This window comes from Lynx rufus, unplaced genomic scaffold, assembly GCF_022079265.1.
Source record: "Lynx rufus isolate CCGP_SWC_20201006 ecotype Redwood Valley unplaced genomic scaffold, mLynRuf1.p SCAF_10, whole genome shotgun sequence".
Taxonomy (NCBI): Eukaryota; Metazoa; Chordata; class Mammalia; order Carnivora; family Felidae; genus Lynx; species Lynx rufus.
Genome location: NW_025814824.1, coordinates 43344310 through 43369670, shown reverse-complemented (window position 1 = coordinate 43369670; position 25361 = coordinate 43344310). Strand labels below are relative to the sequence as shown.

Below are 25361 nucleotides of genomic sequence, written 5' to 3'. Positions count from 1 at the left end.
AGCACAATTATTATGAAATGACAAGTTTGAATGATCTTTCCAATTATTGTGAGATAAGACTCCTTGAGGATGTTTATTTTAATTTTTCTGTATTTATATTGACAACATTCTGGCAGCCACATCCCTTTGGAACAATATCATAATCTTTTTTTAGGCACCTCCACAGTGTGATGATTTTATTTCTTGTTCATCTAATAATTTTATTCTGCTCCAAAAAATTCTATTCAACTAAAGAATTCAATGCAAAAGTTATTAACTTTAAAAAATGCTTTCATCCTTTATAAGTAAGGCTTTTGAAATAATTTTTTTATTATTATTTTTGCTACTTGAGTACATATAGGTATGACAAGCCCTTCATTTAACCAGTTGGGATTTAACAAAATATTCTTACTCCTAATGTATTAATCTATTAATCCATACTATTTATTAGTCTGGAGATTAATTGGCCTTGCAGAAGATAAAAAATGTCACAAAGACCTTTAAGTCTTCTTCGGGCACCAATATAAAGGTTGACACCACACTTAAGAGCATCCAGTATCTGACTCATTGCCATTTCAAATGAACTGCAGTTTACCTCTTTGACCTTGATTTTGGCACAGACCTAATACAGTGGTACATATGACGTTACACACAGTATTCTTAAGTGCCTTATGCATCTGGAACTCCTTATGGGAAAAGTTAAATTAACCGGCTGAAGACAAAGCTAGAACTCTCAGAGACAGATCTTTAGTATCAAATTTAAAACTATATGCTTAAGTAATTTAGGTCGAAGAAGGATAGTTTCCACTAAACAACACACAATCCTAGATAAATGAGAAAAACACATTTGTTAAAAATATTACTTCAGAATATCTAATGGAGGATGTGAAGAACTGGACAGAAGCAGCAGCTTCTCAAGGTAGTTGGTACATTGTCTAATTCACTTGAAATGAAGAGCCATCATAAAGTACAAGTATGCATAGTCCATTTTCTAATTAGAAAAAAAATAACAGCAGATGTTATGATGCAAAAATCAAAGCAGACTTAATGATGCAAGATTAGCAATAGTTGTATTATCAGAGTTGCTCAATGAAACCTAACATAATCTTCCAGAGATTAGTAAATGTTGTAGAAAAAAAGTGTATACGGTGCCTTCCCTTATTGCTCAAACCAGGGTTGCAAGTAAAGGCAATTATCAATAGTCTAATATCAGAAATTGGGAAAATGAAGCACTGCTTACTTTCTGTGAGCCTAGAAAAAGGATGGGGGAGAAGGCAAAGGAAGGATTCTGCTCAGTATCTCCCTGGGTCAGGGCATTTTCTCCAGCACCAAGCACTGCCAGTGAGAAGGATGAGTTTTATATTTAATGCTTATTTATATTTTCAGCCTGCTTTCCCTCCACCGATTTTTATTTTCCTGCACTCTTCAAAAGATCACTCAGAGAAGATGTTCTCAAACTCATAAAGTTAACCAAGCCTCTCCCCAGTCTCCCCGTCCATCACAGAACATAATTAACTCCAGAAGTTGAGTAGTTGTCATTTATTCCATAAAATCTGAGTATTTTAGCTCCTTTTTACAGTTCTATCATATTTGGAACAGAGTAATTATTAGCTGACAGACTTAAAAATATCAGAGCTAAAAGTGAGAACAGGACTGGAAAATCAGTCTGGAAAATTAATTCAGCAGGTCGATGGGATTCATTTAGGCTGAATTTGAGTGCTTACCGTTAGACTACAACACACATTCCAGTTACTTGTTGGGCCTCTAAGGACATATACATTCATAACCTGTGATCTTTCTCAAGAGTATAAGGTGCCCACATTAAATGTGGAGTGGAGATGAGAGAAAACCCGTTAAGTTCATTAGCCATTAAAAAATGAACAAGAGGGGCGCCTGGCTGGCTCAGTCGGTTGAGCGTCCGACTTCGGCTCAGGTCATGATCTTGCAGTCCGTGAGTTCAAGCCCCGTGTTGGGCTCTGTGCTGACAGCTCAGAGCCTGGAGCCTGCTTCAAATTCTGTGTCTCCCTCTCTCTCTGACCCTCCTCCATTCATGCTCTGTCTCTCTCTGTCTCAAAAATAAATAAACACTAAAAAAAAAAATTAAAAAAATAAATGAACAAGAGGGCCACAGATAACCACTCATGGTAGGTTGGTGGTCCTGCCCCTCTCCCCATTGTTTTAGCTTCTTCTCCAGTCTAGTATGAGTTTACCTAATGTATTTTTTTCAATATTTGAAATTCAAATAGGGACATATAGTCAATATGTTTATAATTTTAGATTTTACATTTTACTTTTCCAATCCATTATGAGTAGATGATAGATGATATCTTCTATAGTATCTTAATAAAATCCTAACAATTGGAGCCTTAATTTACTAGGTGACAAAACTGGTAAGTGTGAATTTCACATAACTGATGTTATATGATGTTATAATATATTTGATGCTTTGCCGAATGACAGAGTTCTACCTGTGATTGTACTTATCCCTTAAGTTGCTTGTCAGTCTCTTACTCCATACAAGATTCTCACAATGTAGCATTCACATCAATGAGCCAGTATGAAAGTTCCCATACACTCCTTACCAGCTTTGTGAGACACATGTTTTGGCTCACCTCTATAGCATATTCAAGCACGGTAATTCGAGAAAACTGTATAATAGGAACATTTCAAATCTGTACACTTTGGCTTTACTGATGTATGTTTGTTCTCAATTATATCTTGTAGTGCTATCACCATGCAGTATCATGTAGTACAGATGTAGGGAGGTTTTGATATTTGAGATGAAGAGAAGAGGTGAATCATAAAAATGAAAGGTCTAGTTTTTTCTGGTCAGCTCGGGAACCTCGTTTGTTATGACACTGGCCTCCAAAGATGACAAACAAACTTGCTAGTGGATGTAATCCAATAGTTCCATCTTCTGAGTAGAACCAAACACCATAATGGCTAAGTAACATAATTAACCCGGTTTCTTGCAAGATATGCCCTTTGGCCAGGTTTCCCAGGGTACATCATTTCCATTAGGATCTGCCTGGAGCCAAAATGGTCTCTAGTTATCATGGATTCAGTGAAGGAAAATCTATCTGTCAGACCATGTGCGGGACTGGGGGGGCACAGAAAAGAGTAAGACGTTGACCCTGATTTCAAGAAATTCTCTCACTAGAGTAAGCTGACATTTTTCTGAACCTGTATCTCACCACTTTGTGCTGTTTCATTATGAAAAGTCTAGAAGAATCAGCAGATATATATAGATAGATATTTTCTTCTTCTGTTCCATGTTCTATAGTATATAGTAATTTTGATCAAACCTCTTACTTGTCACATGTAACACTCCTCACTGTCAAATAAAAATCTCTCATTAAAAATATTACTATTGTACTTTGTATTTTATAGTTTGAAGAAAAATCTAGACCACACAGATCAAGAAACAGTTCTGACTTATTATTATTTGAAGTAGACTGCCATTTTAATGCCTCAGGCCTTTACTTTCAGCTTAGAAACCATTAGCCACTCTCCACCTTCACCACTGCTCTCATTCCCATGCCAGGTTCCCAAGAAGTTTCTGTTTTCCAAACCTCCTTCTATGCAAACTTCATCATTCATTGAACTGAATAATCTCAGGAAACTTCCAGACATCCAAGAAATCCAAACCAATATACCACTTATTTGCAAAGTGCTTGATAACATTGGAATCCAACATAAACTTAATATGTTGTTAATGTTAATATTGTTGCTATTCTTGTCACTAAAATTTAAGGGGATCCAAAAAGTGCCATATATTATGGTCCATTTCTACTTATAAATCAACCTTCTAGTTCTAATATGAAAATAGACAACATTTCCTCTGTAAATGAGATGAACTCCATATCACTTATCATATAAGAGTATATAAATAACCTAGCTGGAGATGCACATATTTAATTCTTCGTACCTTTCTTCCATCCAGATTTGTGTGCAACAAAATGGTCTTAATAACCCCAACCACGAAAGTATGCATTGAACCTACTACAAATGGGCCTTACAAACTCCCTACCATCTGGGATGCAGGACTTACTTGTTGCTGAGGCAGCGTCTCAGAGAGTAGGAGGCCCCTCCACCACAGGTGCGTGAGCATTCACTCCATGGGCCCCAAGCGTCCCACAAGCCATCCCGGTCCTCCTCAGAGCGTGCTGTCCTGGAGCTCTGTGAGGAAAAAGAGAATGGTCAGTATCATGTCCCCATTGAACCCTGAAACATGTGTCCTAAAGTGTGGGCCTTTTGTATGTCTGAATATGATAGCCTTGCTGGAGATGAAAACATTTATTAGATTCTTTCCAGTTGAATAATGTGTTTGGGGAGAGGACTATTTGAGTTTAGAGACCCTGGGCCATGACTGAAAGGAACAAGGGATCTGCATAATGGAGCAAATAGAAAAGGGGGCAAGAATAAGGAATCTGGGTGAGGGGAAGTTAAATTGAAGTCACATTTTGCACTGAAGTCATGATTTTGCCTTGGGTTCATAAGTCTACTCATCTACCTCTTTGTGAAAACAGAGAAACTTCTCTCAGAGATGCTTCTGCTCTGAGAAGCTTGTAATGTGCATATCAGCATTACCTTCCAAAATTTAACATTTTATACAATTGACAATTTTTTTAATCGAGCAACATCATTTCCAGATTTCAGACTTGTTAATTACAACAACTGCATGAAGTAACTTTAGTAATGCAGGGATTGCCTCTTGACAAATAGATCTGCTTGTTACTGAAAGGCTTCCTAGTGAAATCTGTACCTACTGTATAGAAAATTGGTATATGCGGGTCTCCATGTTGAACTTCACATTTCTCATAAGAGTCAAAGATAAAATATGTGCCATAGTTCATAGAATAATCTCTAGAGTTAGAAATTGCCTGGGTTGGATATGGATTTTACTAGGTGTCCCTGAACAATTAAATTACCACCTGCCTACACTAAAATTTCCCTTTCTATAAAATGGGGATAATATTATAACCATGACACTACATGCACACACACACACACACACACACACACACACACACACATACACACTATAGAAGAAGATAAGTTAAATGAACTTAGCCTAGGATAAGTTTCAGAGTAAAGCACTAATAAATATTACCAATAATTATGTTATGATAAATCGAGAATGTCATATATACGTAATAATACAGTGGTATTAATAATAATATACATAATAATACAGTTGTATTAGTCTGCTTAAGCTGCCATAACAAAATACCAGACTGGGTGGCTTAAAAAACAAAAATTTATTTTCTCATAGTTCTGGAAGCTGAAAGTCAGAGAACAGGGTGCCAGCATGGGTAGCTGCTGGTGTGAGCTTTTCCCTTGGGCTGCAGAAGGCAGCCTTCTTACTGTGTGCTCACACGACCTCCACTTTGTATGAGCATGGACAGACAGAGAGAAGACAGAGTAGCTCTCTGGTGTCTCTTCTTCTAAGGACATGAATCCCATCATGAGAGACCCCTTTCATGACCTTATCTAAACTGATTATCTCCCAAAGGCCTCATCTCCATATACCATCACATTGGGGGTTAGGACTTTAATGTATGAATTGCGGTGCAGGGCACAATTCAGTCCATAGCAACAGTTCTACAAATAGCTAATGTGAACTGGGGCCAAATTATTTTACTGAGTAAATCAAGCACAATATTCAAACCTTACAGATGGTATCTTCTCGGGGCTGCCTGGGTGGCTTAGTTGGTTAAGCCTCTGACCGGCTCAGGTCACGATTTCACGGTTCCTGAGTTTGAGCTCTGCATCAGGCTCTCTGTTGTCAGTGCACAGCCCACTTCAGAACCTCTGTCTCCCTCTCTCTCTGTACCCCCCCCACCTCTCTCTCAAAAATAAACAAACATTAACAAAAAGATGGTATCTTCTTATATCAATCAAGGACATACTTCTGAAAAAATTAAAATTTCAAATTTAAATTTGGAAGAAACAAACCTGAAAGAAAATAGGCATGTTAGACAATATGACAATGTCACCTTCAGTTTTGTCTCTGAAGAGAGAGCACAGGGGATGTGGAATGCCGGGAAAGGTTGGGATGTGAAGGCAACAGGAAGGTAACCTCTTACAAAGCATTGTGGGAACTTGAGATAATGTAAATGAGGTCACCAGTGTATATGAGGTCTACAATGATAACTCAGATTGTTATTGCTGTTGTTATTATTTTTATTTTTAATTACTTTCTCATGCCCTACCTAGTTATACTCAAGGTTATATCATCCACACAGGAGGGGCTCCTGAAAAAGAAGAGAACATCCTCTAGCCCTTCAGAAAACTGTTTATTTTGTAGTAATGAGCTTCTTTGTAGATCAGTTGCTATGGGGCTCTGTTGTCACACTGGCGACTCCTTGGACCTTTTAAATTTTTTTTAGTTTTTTTTTATTTGAGAGAGAGAGAGAGAGAGAGAGAGAGAGAGAGAGAGAGTGAGTGCATGTGAGTGGGGAGGAGGGGCAGAAGGGGAGAGAGAGAATCCTAAGCAGGCTCCACATTTAGCACAGAGCTTGACCTGGGGCTTGATTCCACAACTCTGTGATCATGACCTGAACTGAAATCAAGAGTTGGAAGCTCAAACTGACTGAGCCATCGAGGTGCCCCTCCTTGGGCCTTTTAAAATCTGGACAAGTTAAGTCAGAAACCTCACCTCAGAGTGTTGTATCAAGGCTTACGTAAGTGATGGAAGCTTTATTTAAATTCATAAATCATTTGCAAAGGGCTAGCACAGGCTAGCATAGTAGTAAAGAGAAGGGACTGAAGGACCTACTCAACCTGGAGTAGAATCCTGGCTCCAGAGCTTCTTAGCTATGACCTCCTTATCCTTCAGTCTTCTAATCAGAAAATAAGGATAATAAACACTAGTATTGTGAGAATTAAAATAATCAAATATAAAAATCACGTAAGGTTGTAACAACCCAAATGTCCATCAGTGGATGAATGGATAACTAGAATGTGATATATACACACAACAAAATATTATCCAGCCTTAAAGGGATGGAAATTCTGACCCATGCTACAACATGAATGAGCACTGAAGATATCATACAAAGAGAAATAAGGCAGATACAAAAGGACAAATATTGTGTGGTTCCACTTAGATGAGGTGTGTGGAGTAGCCAGATCCATAGAGACAGAAAGTAGAATGGTGGTTGCCAGGGGTAGGGGGACAGGAGGAATGGGCAATTATTTTTAATGAGTACAGAGTTCCAGTTCGGGAAAATGAAGAGATTTCTGGAGATGGATCGTGGTGATGGTTGTACAACGGCGTGAATATACTTAATGTCACTGAACAGTATACTTAAAAATGATTAAAATGGTAAATTTTATAAATTTTATCACAATAATATATACATACAATAAGCATTAACGGCTTTTACTGATATTATTTATTGTTACCATAATTTATAAACATAGATGTACTCTGAAAGGTTACAGGAGGTACTCTGGGAAGGTACTAGTGCTTTTTCCTGCTGAGTTTAGTGGAGACTCTAGACTCTTAAGGCATCATCTCCCTGAAAACTCTGACTTTCTCACAGCAGAACCTTCCAGCCACCTGCCATATTACATTTGCCTGGTGATATGATCTGTCAGTAGTTAGAGGCTCCTCTAAAAGGTGGAATAGAATGGGTAACAGAAACACACTGGTTACCCCAAAGTATGTTCTTTCTAAAGGAAGCATTTACTGAGCTCCAAAGCCTGGTTTTTAGGATTAATAAAATCAACCTCTAATCAAGGCAATATGGGGCACTCTGTTTCCAGAGCTTAATTAAATACTGAAGGAGAGAAGACTCTTTGGCAATGAAGTATACATTGTCCATACACCCATTAAATTCATTCTTCAGATTTTTGAACAGTTTACTGTGCATCTTCTGGCTCCCTTTTAGTTTTCTCTGTATGACTGGAAGAAGTTCTGTTGAGAGAGTTATGGTATTTGCTGGATGCGGTAATGACTTGTGTGACAAACATACATTTGTACAATACCATGTCCCTCATTTTATTCAAATTAAATAAGTCTGAGATGAAAAGCAAAATCACAAATGCTAGGATTCGTGAAATAATTAAGAGCAAGATGAGTGATTACAAATTATGATACCATCCAGTTACTACAACCGAAAAAAATAAATACACACACGGTATTCACATGTGAACTCCATTTCCGTGTGAGATAAGAACACCAGAATGCCAAACCCTTGGGAGGTTTCCCTCTGGCTGCTCTCTGGATAAGCTGTTTTGGAAATAATATATAGTTGAGAATTTGTTTTTCTAGAGAAGTAAATTGTTCCAAACTCTGTGCTAAAGTTGTTTGGTATTTTTCACGTACCTTTTCCATCTAAAGTGAGGTTGTATCTTACCTCATCACAAGTTACAAGTTTCAGCACAACTAGACATAGGAAGAGCCCACAGTGCTCTGAAAGAGATCACACGCAGACTCAGCAGCAAGTCATGGGCCTTTTTTCTCAAACTGGAACCATCTCCAAGGTGTCTTTTAGCAAGTGGAATAAACATAATTCATGTCAACTGAATCAATGTTTAATGTTAGAGACAGTAAAGTGATTTTCCCCCTCTTTTACTGTGCCAGATTTTTACATCTATAACCAGAAATGACAATTCAGCAATGCCTTTCGGGTCATTTAAGACCTACCAGCATTTGCTTATTATGGTTTTTAAGAAGGCCTTCAGTATAAACAACTTTTGTGCCTGGTCCAGATGGGACTCGAGCTTATTTTCTCTTATTTTGAAATGTGCATTCCTCTCCACAGTAGCATTTTGTTTTTAAAGTGTTACTTTGAGTTGCATCTAGCAAGAGAAAATGAGGCAAAAATAATAAGGTCTAGATAATGAGTTGCCTAAAAGCAACAATGATTGCTTCTGAAACCAAAATTCTAAGCTTTTAAAATATACCCCAGTCAATGCTTTCCAATTTGATTTCTGTCACATAAGTGTAGTGTTTCAATCTCAGTATCTCAGAAGCAAGATCATGGATGCTGTGAAACACAGTGACCAAGGGATTACCCATGACCCCACTTCGGGGAATCGCAGCAACAGTGTCAGGTGAGATGATGGTCATTTACTATGAATTGACTGAGAACTGAAGAATGGCTATTAAATTCTGTATTTAAGCCAGTGTTTCACCAGTGGACTTATCCGAAATGGTCAATACTGCATCTGATATTAAACTTGAGGGACAAGTCCATTACAAATCCTATCTTTTTGTAGCACTTAGTTTACTTTGTAGTTATTGGATGGGTTAAAATGGACAATCGGCACTTTTTTTGAGCCAACATTTCAGAAATCCAGTGAACACTGAGAGAAAAAAGGACTGAGTTTTGGCTCTATAATTCTTGAAAATTGAGTATTTGCCTTGAGTTATTCAATTTAGAAAAAGACTAGCTATTTCTAGATCTTTGATGCCACATGATGACCTTTGAATGTAACATTGACAACGACTCTTAAATCAACTACTTTCTTGTAAGAAAATTCAGTAATCGATTCCCCGGGCCCATCCACCCATTGTTCTGTCCAGTTAAGAGGTGCCAAGCCTCAGTCAATGACAACGGCATGGAAGGCAGGCTTTGGCCACAGATCATCATATACTTCCTAGGAATATTAGAAGAGGATTAGAATAGCTTCCATAAATTCATCAACCTCATAATGGTGTCATTTCCTCATCATTGCTGGTTTACCTAAATGTGGTTTTCACCTGATAGTTTTGCGGTTGATTTCATAGCCAATTGCTTTAAGATCAATAACCAAGTCCCAGGTGAACAGCTTTAAACCTGAAAGCGATAAGTAGTTAAGCAGTTGGAGTAATCACATAAAGTAAGAGTTCCCTGCATCTCACCATCTAATAGATGAACCTTAGAATGACCACCTATGTACCACTTTATCCAGAAGCCTCTTTCACCGGACAGGTTATCAGGGACTTATGAACAATGTTGTAGGGTGAAGCACAAATTAGCAATCAAAAGACTCTGGAGTTCTGAGGGTGTCTGGGTGGCTCAGTCGGCCAACTGCCGGACTCGGTTTTGGCTCAGGTCATGATCTCGCAGTTCATGATTCCAAGCCCTGCAATGGGTTCCATACTAACAGTGTGGAGCCTGCTTCAAATTCTCTCTCTCTCTGCCCCTCCCCTGCTCATGCTGTCTCTCTCTCTCTCTCTCTCTCTCTCTCTCAAAATAAATAAACTTAAAAAAAATTTTAAAGACTCTGGAGTTCTATTAATATATATACAGAGGCCTTGGAAAATATTTTTTTCTAAACGTTGTAATAAGAGGTCAAGCTGTATGGAACTAAATAAAAATGGAAATAGGTCCTGAGGAAATGGGTGATAGGTTTTTGTAAACTTGAAGTTATATAACAGATGAAGTTACATTATAAGCGAAGTGTTTTTCAAAATCAACAGGTCTTCAAATGTAGCAAAGTGGGTTATGGGATGAGGCAAAGAGCCCTTCTTACTATTTCAAGATCAGCAAAAAGTCACCTGAGTCTCTGGTTTTCCTCTCCTCTGCGACAGCATTTAGCTTAAGCCATCTGGAGCTGTGCATGTGACTGTACAAATGGATGTCACATCCCTCTAAATTAAAAAGAGGGGCAGCCCCCCCCCCAGTGATGAGAGGACCATTTTTCTGTGGTGAGCCCATGCAAAATGGAAAAGTCTATACATGGAAACATCCTGTCCACGTACCAAGCTTTGGAAATGAATCTGCAGATTCCATTTTGAACTCCTCTATACATATCAGGTCTCTCTAAATCTTATCTAATCTTTGGCTTCTTTAATAATTTGGAATACTGGTTCTGCCACCAACTTTACATGGTAGGGGTTGTGATTCCCTGATCTGAGAGCTTATAGATATTAAGCTGTAACTGGGCTCTTGTAAAAGTCCATTAGCTTTTTGATGTACTTTCTTAAAAAGCAGAGCGTGTGGATACTGAGGCATGCGCTTTCCCAGATATTTGCTGCTGGCTTTACTTAGGAAATTCAGATCATCTGGTTCTTATCATAGCTGCACTGCTGGGGGATATGATGAACTGCCAGTGACACAGTGCACAGTCTTTCAGAGGCCACTGCATGAAGTCTGTCCCTTGCTACCGAGGAGAAAAGTCAGTTCACGTGGTGTAAAAGCTATGCAGACCTCGGAAAGATTTTGGGTACCTGTCTTCCTCTTTCTTCCACTGTGCACGTGCGCTCATGGGCACACCCCTTTCACATTCCTATGAGGGCACCTAATTGTACCTAAGCCTGGAGGGTTACTGGTGAGGGAAAAATGCTGGCTGGCATTTATTAAGTACCTATGTGCCAGGAAGTATGCCAGAATTTACCCAAATTATCGTATTTAATCCTCCCATTGAGCCATGTCAGTTTGGATTTTTCCCCCTTATTTTACTAACAAGTAAATTGAGGCTTAGAGAGGTTGAACAACCTCTATCATTGTGTAGAAGAAAGAACTTGGCTGTGGGTCTCAGACAGACTTTACTAGTCGTATATTGGTCAACTTGCCTTCAGCACATTGTCAGATCTCTTTGAGCACAGTTTCTTCATCTGTAAAAGGGCAACATTGATACTTCTCTTACTAGGGTGACTGTGAAGGCTAACCAAGAGAATGTACACAAAGTACTGGATATGGTTTCTGACATGTTAGTGTTAATTATTTCATCTCTGCCACGAATATACACATCGCTCCCCTGACAAGTCACACAGTCAGTACCTGATCCAGCCAGGCTTTACACCTGTTATCTGACCACCTTTTGTTCTGCCTAGCTTCACATTCTGACCTTCCTTTCCATTTTTAAACGGTGTCTCTCAGTACATAAAAAAATTTTTTTTATAGAATGACAAGAACTAATGTTGCTTTTCTTTTAAAAAATTATTATGTCCTCAGAATTGTTTCTCAATCTTGGAATAACAGCTTGGAGATAGAATTAAGACAGCTTCATTACTTTTTAGGAAACAAAAACCTGACTCTGCTCGATGTCAAATGCTTCAGTGCGATTTTCATTTCAGAGCTATGGTAACTTGATTTTTTTTGTATTCTATCCAAGGACAAGGCCAGATTACAGCTCATCTAAGAAACTGCTGCAGAAACCTCTGGGCATTTTGGAGAGCTCCACCCGAACACAATTTCACAGCCAGCTGAATTAAAATCAATAATTGCTGATTTGAGCAAAGATCAGTATTCAGGAAATTTGCAACTGGTCATTGAGTGTTTTGAATCAGCTCATCTCAAGAAAAAGCATAGTAAAATATTCTATCACTGTCGGTTTCTATTACTTTAAAAGCATAAACTTAGCAAATAGAAAAGCTCTGCTTTGTTTTAATACTCTGCTTTGTTTAATACATGTACATACATGTACATGTGTGTATATATCTATATAATAGAATATTATGTATGTGTATATTATATCTATATTATATATCTATAATAAATAGATTATATATACATAAGATTATATATAGATATATAGTATCTATTATCCACATTATATATAATATATACTATATAGTATATATTATAGATATATAGTATAGATATGATATATAGTATATATTATAGAAATATAATATAGATATAATATATAGTATATATTATAGGTAAATAATATATATATAATACATATCTATATAATAAAGATAGAGCATATATTATATATAGATATATAATATTTAATATATGTTCTATAATAATATTCTTTAATTTAATAGTTAGCTTCTGAACCTAGAGGCAGCTCAGTTAAGAGCAGAAGGCTGAAACGAGTAACTCCATGTCTTTCACAAAGGAAAATCAGACAATAGGAGAATTGTATCCTGTACAAACTGTAGTAATTTTAAAAAGCCACTTATGCCCAAGTTTGTGCTGACAGTCATCACATTCTTGACCCTTTGCATTTGTGGGGATATTTCAAAGCCTTTATACTGTTTCACCTCAACTGTGAAAAAAGGCCATTTTACCTGGAATTCTGAAAATAAAGCAGTTCGTCTTGGTTGCTGTTTTTTCTATACTTAGAAAATAAAAATCTCCAGTGGAAAATAATATGCAGGCCAAGCACCAAGGAAAACAGGGAAGAATCATCTCCTGGGCTTCCACACCCCTCCACTCCCCAAAATAGGCATATTTGAAACACCCCCTGAAATGGAATTCCTTCTCCGCTCTTTTTGTGGATTCCTGACTTCCTGGTGAGCCAGTTAGAAGTTTCGGTTTCCGGTTCCATCTCATCTAACTCGAGCCCTGTCCAAATTGTGACTCTAATCAGCCATAGATTCTTTCTGCAGCCCTGGCAAATTCTGCTGAAATGCATTTACAAAACATCTGTAGAACTAACGAAACATCTGAGGCTCTGGAAAGCACATGTTGGGGTTTGGAATCATGGAGAAAGAATTCCTGACAGAGAAAAGGCTCACTTTGTGACTCGTTGCGGAAACTGGAAAGTTAATAAGTTAATATGGCTTGGATTCTGATGAACAAAAACTCAAATTGTAGTTGATAATAGAGAAGCTGGAAAAAAATGATCAGTTCTTACCAATATCAAGTCTCTGATTTTAGAACTTCCCTCACTCTTCCTTGGTTGACCATGGTGTCATCTGGGCCAAGAAAAAAATGTGCTGCCTTGATTCTGAAGGAAGCTTCATAGGACTTGGGGTGTCATTTAGGTTCTGTTTCTACGCTCACCATTGGGTGCTCTCTCATGTGCCATTTGGATATTGCAGGATGAGTGTTTGGAATTGAAATCTAAAACATTGTCCTTCCTCAATATTACACGTTTTTTTTCTTTTCTACCTTCTTGTTTCTACTTTTGCTTGCATTCACTTCCCATATCCACAAACTATAAAAGAATGCCAAGCTCTCCACTATCTCAATATCCTGCTTAATCTGCAGTTAGTTGATATCCCATCCAGGCATTATCAATTGGCAAGAATTAGTATGGAATGAATTACATTTGAAACAAGATGTGGTAGCTCTTCAGGATTATCATTTTACACACCCATTATCTTCCTAATTAGACTGCAAAGTCTTTGAGGCAGGGACTGTGCTTTCCTTTGTGAGCTGCTTACAGTGATCAGTGAAATAATTATTATGCATGTCATTTAGAAGAAAGTGTAAGACATCTGGACAAATATTTCATAATGGTGAAAGGCTTTGGAACTATGTTCTGTTTCAAATCCTAGATTACTCGTTTACTTGTCATCGTTTCTCAAAAACACACGTAGGGCATGGCATAAGCATGGGGCGCGGTGGGGTATAAAAGAAGGGGAACAAAAATGGGGGCAGAGAGAGAAAGACCTGGTTCCTTAAAATTTCCAAGTGGTGTCGAATTCTGGGACTTCTTTTCTCCAGTTCAAATATGTGCCACCACCCCAGCTCTTCCACACAAATAAATGAATTTTGTCAAAAACACTACACCTGTAACTCAGATACACTTTTTAAAAAGCAACAGCTATCTCAATGACCATATCTCTGAATCTTCAATTGACAGTATTCCCCTCTGGTTTTAACCTGTAGCCATAGGTAAAAGCTTGAATAACTGGAATAGTTTCACAAGTTTTGGTATTTGACAATAAATCAAATTGAGGGTCTACTTATGGTCCTGATAATATTTTCCCATAACCAATGTAAGGCAAATCAAGCATCCCAGCCATCCAGAAGCATCGTAATTGCTTAATATAGATAGTCAACAGATTTCTTCAGTGTCTATACTCCACTAGATGCTCTGGGGATACGAAGTCTTGTAAGGAAGGCACAGATGACAACCAGCAAGTTGACTTGCTGCTCTGACATGATTGTCTCCCATCCAGATTTGCCAATTTCAACAGGTCCTTCCCTGCTTCTCAGTGTCTACCAGCAATTGTCCATCAGTCCCAGAGCTCACTACCCCATACACCTCTGCCTCCTGCTTGGTGGAGGGACTTGTTTTCTCATGAAATGTTAAGTTTTAATCCTGCATGTTTATGTTTCTGCTTCTGCTCACTCCCAGGTCAAGTCTGGTGCAGCGACACCTTTCAGAGGATTTATGCTTTAGTGTGGAAGTAAGATAAACGCAAGCAATAACCAAATACTTGATGCTCAACATCTACCTTTAATCAGACACCAAACCTTATCAATTCCATTTATGAAGTGCCTTTGTTTCCATTCCTATGCTCTCCATCCTTCCCTGCACTGCCCTCATTCTGGTTCTAAGGCCTTATGCCTGGCATTTTGCAACAGGCTTCTCATCGGATGTTTTGACCTCCATCTAGTCTGTACTCCACACTGCGGCTAGTTATCTTTCGAGAACACAAAACTCACTTCACTCTCTGCTCTCTGCTAAGAGACTTTCTGTGGTTCCATGCCTGTAGCCGGTGGTGTCCAGTAATGGATTCCAGATGTGCTATGAGGACTGAGAAACTGTATGTGACATTCTGGGTATATGTTCGTTATTATCATACTTCTGAAAAGAGGATTCCTAGCTTTCACTGGACTCTCCAAAAAGGGTTAAGAACCACTGCGTATGGGATAAAGGCCAAATTATTAGTGTAGCACATAACACTCTTCCTAACTTGACCCTAAATCAATGTGCTAGACTCATTTCTGCTGTTCCTGGTCATGTGTGTTCTCTGCACTCTGGGGATTGGGCACCGCTGCCCTGTTAGACAAGCTGCTTAAGGACCTCTAATACTCTGTTTGTGGTCCTGCTACAGCCTAGCCCTCCCTCCTCTCCATCTTCCTAGCCTCTTTTTACTTTCTCTGACTTGTGCACACCTGCTCCTGCTTTGAGATGCAGCTCTGGTGCCATCTTCCCGTGAAACGTTCTCTGATCTCCAGTAGAATCAATCACTGTGTTAACTGGAGCACGTTGCTAGGACTTTATACACATGGCTGTTTTAGCATTTATCAGCCACTGTGCTGTAGTCACTTGTTTACACATCCATTCCCAGGAAGGGATTGTATGTTTCTTAAGGGCCATGACAAAGATGAATATGCCTTTATACTCCCAGTACACCGGATATGTAATCGGCCTCTGTGCATATTCGTTGAATGAATAATTAACACAAGACAGGCTAGGACAAGTTGTAGTTGAGTGTCTAATTCATAACGGCTGTCAGCTTTTACTCTCATTCATATACATGTAGATTCTCTAAAGACAGAGGAGGAAATGTGTGTGTGTGTGTGTGTGTGTGTGTGTGTATACAAAACCTGCAGACAGGCAAGGGAATGAAAGAGAAAAAAAAATCATATGACCCATGGAAAAGTAAAGACAGTCACATTTCTTCTTATTAGTATGTCTTTTTATGCTAACTTTAAATTTATCCAAAATGTGTAAAGGTGAAAGATGATTAACCTGTCACATCTTGCCTTAATCTGGCCTAACCCAAGTGCTAGATGCCTATCTGCCAAAGCACCCTCATCACTGAGGACACATTAGTCAGCCTTTCTGCAGGACTCAGGCAGTAATGCTTTGTGAAGACTAGTGTACCAGGAGGAGGAGGGAGGGAAGAAAGGTGGGTGAAGGGGTCCTGACTTGATTAAAAGCATAGGCTTTTACCTATAAAAAAATAAAGACTATTTATTAAATCATATTTTCACAAAGGCAAAACTTAGCACACCAGAGATAACCACAGATCACAGAAAAATTTAATGTTGACCAGAATTAATCAGGGAAAATGATCTGATAGAAGCAGAATTCAATACAAATTTTAAAGTAAGTGTTCTGGACGGGGAAGAACATGTTTCCATTAGATCCCATGTAAAAACAAATCTAAACATTTAAATTACAGAGCTCTGACATTTAAAAGAAACTAATAGAGGCAAAATACTGATATGAACTCTCAAAGGTAGGGAGTATGTGATACTTAGCCCCACACCCCTAATGTCTAACACAGGGCTTGACACAGATACCAACATTCAGTGAGTGCTTAGTGGTTAACTGATTTTTTTGGTAAGCACTTTTATTTTTAAAATATTTCAGAGAACGGACACGAGCAATACCAATGGCAAAACTTCTAAAGAGGGACAGAGGCTTAATATAGGATTCGGGTCTTAGCCATTGCACTATTTTTGACACGCTTTGACTTTGCCATTGTGGCATTTTAGGCAACTTAGCTCTCGGTGCCTCAGTTTCAGTCATTTCTACAAGAAGAAATTTTGGCCATTTTCTAAGACATCCCTAGCCAGAAAAATGTCTGTGATTCTAAACTAGACTATCTTACTTAAGCATATTTACAAATCAATTTTCTACCTTGTAAAATAAGACATGAACGTTTGCATGATTTAACTCATAGAGTTGATGTCAAGATTATTTTCAAAATAAAAGTGCTAAATTATGAAACTCTTGACCAGCACAATTGTTAAATGAAATTCAAGTAGAGATGATACTACTGCTTCAGCTGTAAGAATTGTTTTATTAAAAAGTAACCAATTCTTTAAAGAGAGACTCTCTATTTGCGACTCCTTTTCTTTGCTAACAAAGCATCCAGAACCTCTGCCAAATCCTTAAAGTGACTTCTCAATAATGAAAGAAATGATAAATTATACTCTGTACTTTCTATTAATGTGTACTATTTAGCTTTTAAAATCAATAAATACAAGTAAGCAAAAGTTTCCCGAACAATGAGATAAAAGTTAGCTTTGATAGTTTTTAGTTTCTTTAAAAATTGTTTTTTAAGTTTATTCATTGATTTTGCGAGAGAAAAGAGCAAGGGCAGATAGAATGGGGAGAGAGAATCATAAGCAGGCTCCAAGCTGTCAGCACAGAGCTCAATGCAGTGGGGGTAGGGCTTGAACCCAGGAACCACGACATCATGACCTGAGTCAAAATCATGAGTCATGCTTAACCGACTGAACCACCCAGGCGCCACGATAGTTTTTAGTTTCTGTATTGACCTATTCTCCAACCAAGTGTTATGGAATAATGTTTTCTTCTTATAATGTTTCTACTATACTGGCTATCTGGGTAATTTTCATGACATAGTTTCTATTAGAATAAGAACTCTGTTATTGTGGTTCTCTACCGGTATAACTCATAGTGGCTATTTCTTTTAAGTATTTAGATTTACAGATATAGTTTCAATATATTAGGTTCTTTATCAAAGCAATAGAGTCAGTTGCTATGGCCTTGATATAGTTTTTGTTGTATCTATAGCAATCAGGGCAAGCATTCTCTAGTTAAATAATCATTTATTTTATAAACATAATAGTCTGTAATTTTTCTTTAATATTGTGCATAGTAAATATTTAATATTGTGCATAGTAAATTGATTGCAGACGTTCCTTATTTTAAATCACTGTAAGAAAAACTTTTGTTTTCTAAAAGAATTTGTCTTTGTCAATTATAATTTGTCATTATTATCTATAAACAGTATAGGCCTCCTTGTACTGAGACAGAAAATAATATTGGTGATTAGAGACATCTACACGCCAGTTTCTCTTCCTATCTCCCAGTCAAGTTCGTGAAAGGTATTTATCCCTGTACTGTTAGCATTTTAAAATCATAATTGAAAAACATCATTCAGTATTGTACATATGGGAGATAATACAATCTTCCATTCATTTGTAAATTAAATGACAATGTCAAGGAGCCATTCACAAAGCCACTTATTAAAGGTTCATTAGCATATGAAACATAATACAAGTTTTTATGATTCTTGTGAGCTCCTCTCTGACCCTCAAGGCTCAATAAGGCAGAAGCAAATACTGTTTCTCTGAGAATCTGTAAAACTTCTCTATTGCTTTCAATGTGCAAGCATTTTGAGCCTGTCATCTTTTGGTTTCCAGCAAGAATAATTCTTTCTCCCTCCGCACATTATTTAATGGTAGAAATAATATGTGTATGCAGTGCATTAACCATGTTTAGCATTGTGAAAAGTTAATAGACTGATGTCTAAAGAAATGTTATAATCGCTAAAATGCCTCAGGAATATATTAAAATGGATCCTGGCCACAGACAATATCAAGATTGCTGAGGCACACCACAGGCATCTTTTTTTTAAAGCCTGTTTTGTAATAAGCACAGAAAGTGAAGGTGCTAAATCATGGTTTACTACCCCATTTGCCTCACAGCCTCTCTGTCTCTGGTGCGCGGCCTCAGAAATCAATTTCACACACGGCTGCTATCAGCATTCTTTGAGCTATAAGACTAAAGCGCTTTCTCTTCTTTTTATTAAAACCAAGCTCACTTTTATCTGAGGGCTCCTGCTTTTTGTTTTCTGCCTTTACTTTCCGCTGTGTCCGTGGTGAGAGTTAAACTGTCTCCTGCCTCCTTCTCTTTCACTTCTAAACTTCTTGAAAGGCTAATCCATGTCCAAGGCACCGCTTCCTCAATACCCCCGAATTCCTTAACGCTTTGCGATCTGGCGTCTGCCCCACCACTTGAGTGACGTGGCTCCTCTGAAATTCATCAGGATCCCGTAATTCACCACATCCCCTGGCCTTCTCTCAGACCTTGCTGGGGGATATGCTCCCCTGGCTTCTTTGGCAGTGACTACTGGCCTGTTCCTCCCCTGTCTTTTCTTACTCATCCTGACTGGTAAACGCTGGAATCCTCAGGGTTCTTTTCTCTCTCCCCTCCTATTGATCTCGCCCACTTTCCCTCCCTTGAACTGTCTTCTCTTTGTAGGTGATACACAAAAACTCCTCTTCCCTAATCTCCAGGATTCCATTTCCACTTAACCTGGATGCCTTGTTAGTACCTTAAAGTCAACATGTCCAAAACCAAACTCACTATCTGGGTCCTCAATCCTTCCTCTTAACACACTTAAATATATAAACATTTCTATGCATCACAGAAGTAATGCACCAACCTCTCTGTGCTGCACCTTATCCCACCCCCCCATCCACACACACATACCCAAACAATTGCCTGTACTATATATTTTATTTCTGCAATGTATCTCCTTTCTGTTCCCTCTTTTCTGTGCCATCTGCTGGTACCGTAAATTGGACTTGTCTTAATCATCATCTCTACATGTCACATAACTGGTGTCTCAGTGTGCTTCCAGATTTGCCCAGGTCAGTTCCTCTGTGGCACGGCTCTCAGTGAGTCAAAACAACTGTAGATACAGTTGGAGTGGTGGTAGGGATGGGGCCTTGAGTTCCCGGTGAGGGACTGATCCTTGAGTCAGCTGACAGCTAAGCCAACGAAGGCTTTTAGCCAGCGCATGACATGATTGAAGTTTCACAGTTTCAAAGTACTTACACATATTCATTTGATCCTCATTATACTCCTACGAGGCACAAAGGTTTATGGGCATTTTAGAAAAAAGGAACTACCGGGGTTGGTGGATGGAGAGTTGCTGTAAAAGATTAGAAAGAAATCCACCTTACATCGAGGAATTTCGAATCTTCATGTCTAATTAAGGATGGGTATGTTATCTGGATAGAAATTAAACTTGGTTGTCAGGAGAGCAGTGGAAATAAGACCGAATACTTAATCTAACACAATAGCCATCCAGAGAGAGGAAAATAAAGAAAATAAAAAATTGGGTGACTAGTATATGCAGAAGAAGAACTATCCTCAGAGTGTCTGTTTTGTCTCCTCAAATCAGACTCGGATAGGTTCTAATTTCTATCTTGTATAAAATATTTATGGTTCCCATTTTTGAATAGTTTAGACATTCAAATGACTGGTAGATGATCCTTCAGATTATACAACATCCTATTGACCAGCAGGGTTCTGGGTCCCTCTATGCATTCTATATGACATTACAGGACAATCTTCACAGTATGCATCATAATTCACTCTGCTTCTCCCTCTCCCTGTCTCTCTCTCTCTCTCTCTCTCTCTCTCACACACACACACACACACACACACACACACACACACACACACAGTTACAATTTACAAAGGGCATTCACGTCAATTAGGAGTTATTTGAACTGGTATAGCATCCCTAATTTAGGGAAAAGGGGCTCCTAAATTTTGTTTTATTTTGTTTTAGGCGAGGAGAGTTCTATAAATCATCTTCAAAGATCAGAAACAAATCCCCTAACAGGTGTGAGGTGTTTAGAACCTTTAAAATATTCAATTAGATTAGTGGTTCTCAACTCTGGCTACATGTTTAAATTACCTGGGAACTCAGGAAAAATGGCCAATGACTAGGCCCCTCCCCAGACCAATTGAATCTGCCTTGGGGAGAGAGGCTGGTGGCTGCCCAGCCATTTTTAGTTCTAGGTTCCTACAGTGACTGATGCAGAGGAGGGTTAGAATCCTGAATTTGGCAAGCATCTATGAGTGAATTCACAGGATGACTTTCTTCAGTCAACCTTTATCTTTTTTCTTTTTTTTTAAACAATTTTTTTAAACGTTTATTTATTTTTGAGACAGAGAGAGACAGAGTATGAACGGGGTAGGGTCAGAGAGAGAGAGTCAGAATCTGAAACAGGCTCCAGGCTCTGAGCTGTCAGCACAGAGCCCAACGCGGGGCTCGAACTCACAGACCACGAGATCATGACCTGAGCCGAAGTCGGCCGCTTAACCAACTGAGCCACCCAGGCGCCCCCCTTTATCTTTTTTCTGTTTGAAATTCCCTGGCTTCAGTGGGCTTCAGCACCCCTCATCTCCACCTCCCAATTAAAAGGGATCTCAGTTTTGTTTTGTTTTTTTCTCAGCCGCTTTCTTTGAGATTGCACAGGAGACTAGTTACCAGGCAAAGCTGTCGGCTGCCTTGAAACCAGGAAAAGATGAGATTGGTTTCTAGGAGTGAGATAGAGGAATTTCAGCCTGTAGGAGGAAAGTAATAATAACTGCTGATGTTTACTGGGCACTTATTTAATGTCTGAGGTATTGTGCTAAGTATGTCTCATGAACTGTTTTGTTAAACGTCACGATAATCCTTTGAGGTACATGCTACTGCTGATTGCTGTTCTGCGGGCAAGGAAACTGAGACCAGATAAAAACAGAAGGGTCACACTGGTGGGGCCAGGATTTGAATCCAAGCAGTCCAGCTCAAGAGTTCCTGCTTGTTAACAACTACACCAATTGTCTCAAACTGGGGTATATCAGAACCACCTGGAGCCCAGGCTCCCTGAAGGAGGAGGCGTCTGGGCCTTCATAACTTTAGCAAGTACTCAGCTGATTCAGATACTGACCAAACATCAGGAAATACTACTCCATCTCAAGTCACTGCTTACAGTGAAGACAGCTGAGGCCTACGTATATTAAGAAGAAAGGAAGACCTAGTCAAGAGGTTGTTGTCCTGGGTATGGAAAGTTAGCTCAATATACAAACTCTCACCTTCTCAGATTGGCAAGCAAAGACAGGAATTACCTGTCTTTGGTGAATGGATGGTGAATGGGAGGGAAGGGTACAAAATCATGTTTCTGCATCTGAATCTCAAGCCTAGCTTTTCTCCCACCAGTTAAATCTTGGAAAGACCCTGATACAATATACTATCGAATTCAACATGGTATAGACTGAAGTCACATTATTATTTTATGTACCATTTAGAATAAAAAAGCCACTCATGAAACTGTTAACCGCTATCAATTATGAGAGGCAACTAAGTTTCTAAAATCAGAAAAGAATTGTGTATCTTAGGATCAATGAAATACGGTACAAGCAATGAACTCTAATGAACTTGGTTCTGAAACTGTGGAAATCACTCAGCACGTTGGGGAGGCTCCTGCTGGCAGAGGGCAGATAACAGAGTTCCAACAACACGGAAAATAGTCTGCACTGCAGATTTTAATAGGATTTTTTTTTTTTTTTTTGCTAGAAGAATTGAATACACATACACTAAAAGCAGAAGAAGTCACAGCACTCTTTAGGTTTTAGCACTCAGATTTCTTATTTGTGAAATGGGTTGTGGTACGGCTTACTGAGGTAACATGTAAACAAACACCACAGTACGTGGCGCATAGAAGGAGACTGAAAATCATGTTTTTCTCCCTTTGCTAAGTCTGACGATATTTTTATGTTGCTTGAAGTCTGTTTTGAGAGGAGGAAGGAGAGTAAAAGTGGTAGATGTCCAAAATCAGAATGGAAGTCAGAAGGGCCATGCGATTTACAACAAATACCTGCTGAATGCTGTTTCAAAGCATATCTACTTTATGAGGTGAGGTCAAGCCATAATCAATTTTGTACTAATACTGAGTAAAGAGCTGTGTGCACACGGGAGACTCTTCATATTTAGGAGAAGAAGAAATTATAGTCCCACAGGACTCCCAATACCTGACTTAAAATCCAATGCCTTTGCAATTAGACTCCTAAAGAAAAAAAATACCAAGAATGTATGTGGCATTTAACTCACACTTTAATAAAACTTGTGGGTTACTTTTTTCAGTCACATTATGTTTTTAGTATAAAATGATGAGTTTATGAACTTCAGACATGACTTGATTATTTTCTGAGGACCACAATTAATATTTAATCAGGGCAGATAACTTAAATTTAGATCCTTAATGCTGCCTCGTTTACTGGAGTTTCAGCTGCGTCCAAAGGGAACTTCACATGTGGGGCCCATATTTGATAATGTGGAGAGCTGCAAGAATGAGGGCAAAGAGATTTGCTGGCTTTCCGTGGAAAGATTCAGAACTGTGACATGAATCTGAAGAGTTGAATGGGGCATTGTTTGGTGAGGAAGCAGGTAAATACCTCACAGGGAAATACTGCAGTCTCTGAATACAATAACCACCCAAGGTACAAAAATGATGCCATCTTATGGGCTTTGTGTTATGTGAGGGCATAAAGCTTCCAAAAAGCCAGCAGCACCCCCTCCCCCTTTGAAATGGGCTCTATTTGGAAAGGTTCACTGAGAGTGAATAAAGGGTTAAGTTACCACAGTGTGGCAGTTTCTGCAGAGAGGTTGAGCCTAGATTTCATTCTTTCCTGAGAGAGTGATGGAAAGTTCTTGACCTTTTCGGATACTGCTACATTTGTTGCTTTGGAAGGCCTTCCATAATCTGGGGGGAAAAATCTCTGAGTGTAGGCCAGAATTTTGAAAACAGGGATGCCATGAATAAAATGGTTCACTCTTTCCCACATTCATTCAGAACTTTTTAAGCACCTGCTTAGCGCCAGGCTATAGCCTGTCTGCGAAGCCATGGGACCTAAAGAGCCTAGCACACAGCTGGGGCTTTGAGGCCTCAAGATATAAGGCGAGGGGAGATCACTGGTTTTCCTGCAAATAGCTATGCAGCCATATAACTAGGTACATCCCTCTCTTTTCTACCACTGCTCCTGCCTTCAAGGGCCCCCCACCAGGAGACAAGCCACAGTCTTCTACAGGCCTTTAGGCCAGGCCTCTTCACTCCATGTGGCCGCTGCCGCTATCTTTCTAAAACGCAAACTTGGGACAACGTTCCCGGCCACAGCGCACAAGGCCTCGCATGAGCTGGTTATGCTCCAGCCACTGGCATTTACGCACCGATCCTGCAACTCACCTTCCTTTTCCTTCCTCTGTGCCTCTACCCATGCACGTCCCTCTGCCTGACGTGCACTCCTTCCTTCTTGTGTCTACCTGGTGGACTTTTACCGATCCCTTAAGATTCACTTTAAACACCTGTTCTTTCATGTTCACCTTCATTGACCCTCAAAGCCCAGTTACTGTCTGCTTTGCACAGAGCCTGGGAACCTCAGACAATAAATGTCAGCTTCCTTGTCTCGTGTCCTTCTTGGAGCTATGGCAGCACCTTATATCCTGCACTCAGGCTCTGTGGTATCTTTTTCGAACTTTGTCTAGAATCTGTGAGTTTTCTGGGCGAGTATGACTGTATTTTGTTTATCTCTGTGTCCCAAGGAAAGCGTCTGGCCTAGAGCAGCCCAGTCCATTGTGAAGTTTTCAGTGATACAGAAGAATTAAAAAGATAAATCAGGAAAAAAAAAGGATAAATCTGGACACCAGTTAGCTTTCCATAAAGCTAAATGTGTTTACTTAGATTTTCTTATGAAAGTATGGACTTAGAACTTCTGGCTCATTCAAAGAACCTTTCATTTCTTGTACTGCTGAAAACAATGGCAGAGTTCGTGCAAGAATGAACTGTGCCTGAGTCTGAATCTGTGCTCTGCCACTACTAATGTTATATGACCCCCTGTGCCTCAGTTTCCTCACCTGAAAACTGGGGAAAATGGAATATAATTGTAACCAGTCCATAACTGGTATGAATGTTAGATAGCTAGATATGTGCAAAGTGCTTCTCACACTGAAGCTAACACTATTCGTCTATGAAACTAAGGTGATAGAGGTTTATTTTTTAATGTCCTTACTAAAGAAAATGAAAAAAAAAATTAGAAATGTTGTATTTGCTTTCCAGACTTCCTACCTACCTGCAAAGATGTGCAAACACATCTTTATTTACTTTTGAGAAATCCAAAAGTCTGGGGAATTATTGTTTTCAGTTATGTAGAACTCAAAAACAGACACGAACCACGGGATGGGTTTCTTAAAACCGAGATCCTGGAGT

The 25361-nt window shown here is 39.0% G+C and overlaps 1 protein-coding gene across 1 annotated transcript in view; it reads right to left on the bottom strand.

The window, feature by feature from the left end:
* Positions 1–25361, bottom strand: part of ADAMTSL1 (ADAMTS like 1) — an 878428-nt gene that overhangs the window by 339324 nt on the left and 513743 nt on the right. Inside the window, exon 3 of the mRNA XM_047098171.1 lies at positions 4031–4158. Coding sequence (XP_046954127.1) covers positions 4031–4158 — 128 coding nt within the window. The remainder of the gene's footprint in view (positions 1–4030; positions 4159–25361) is intronic.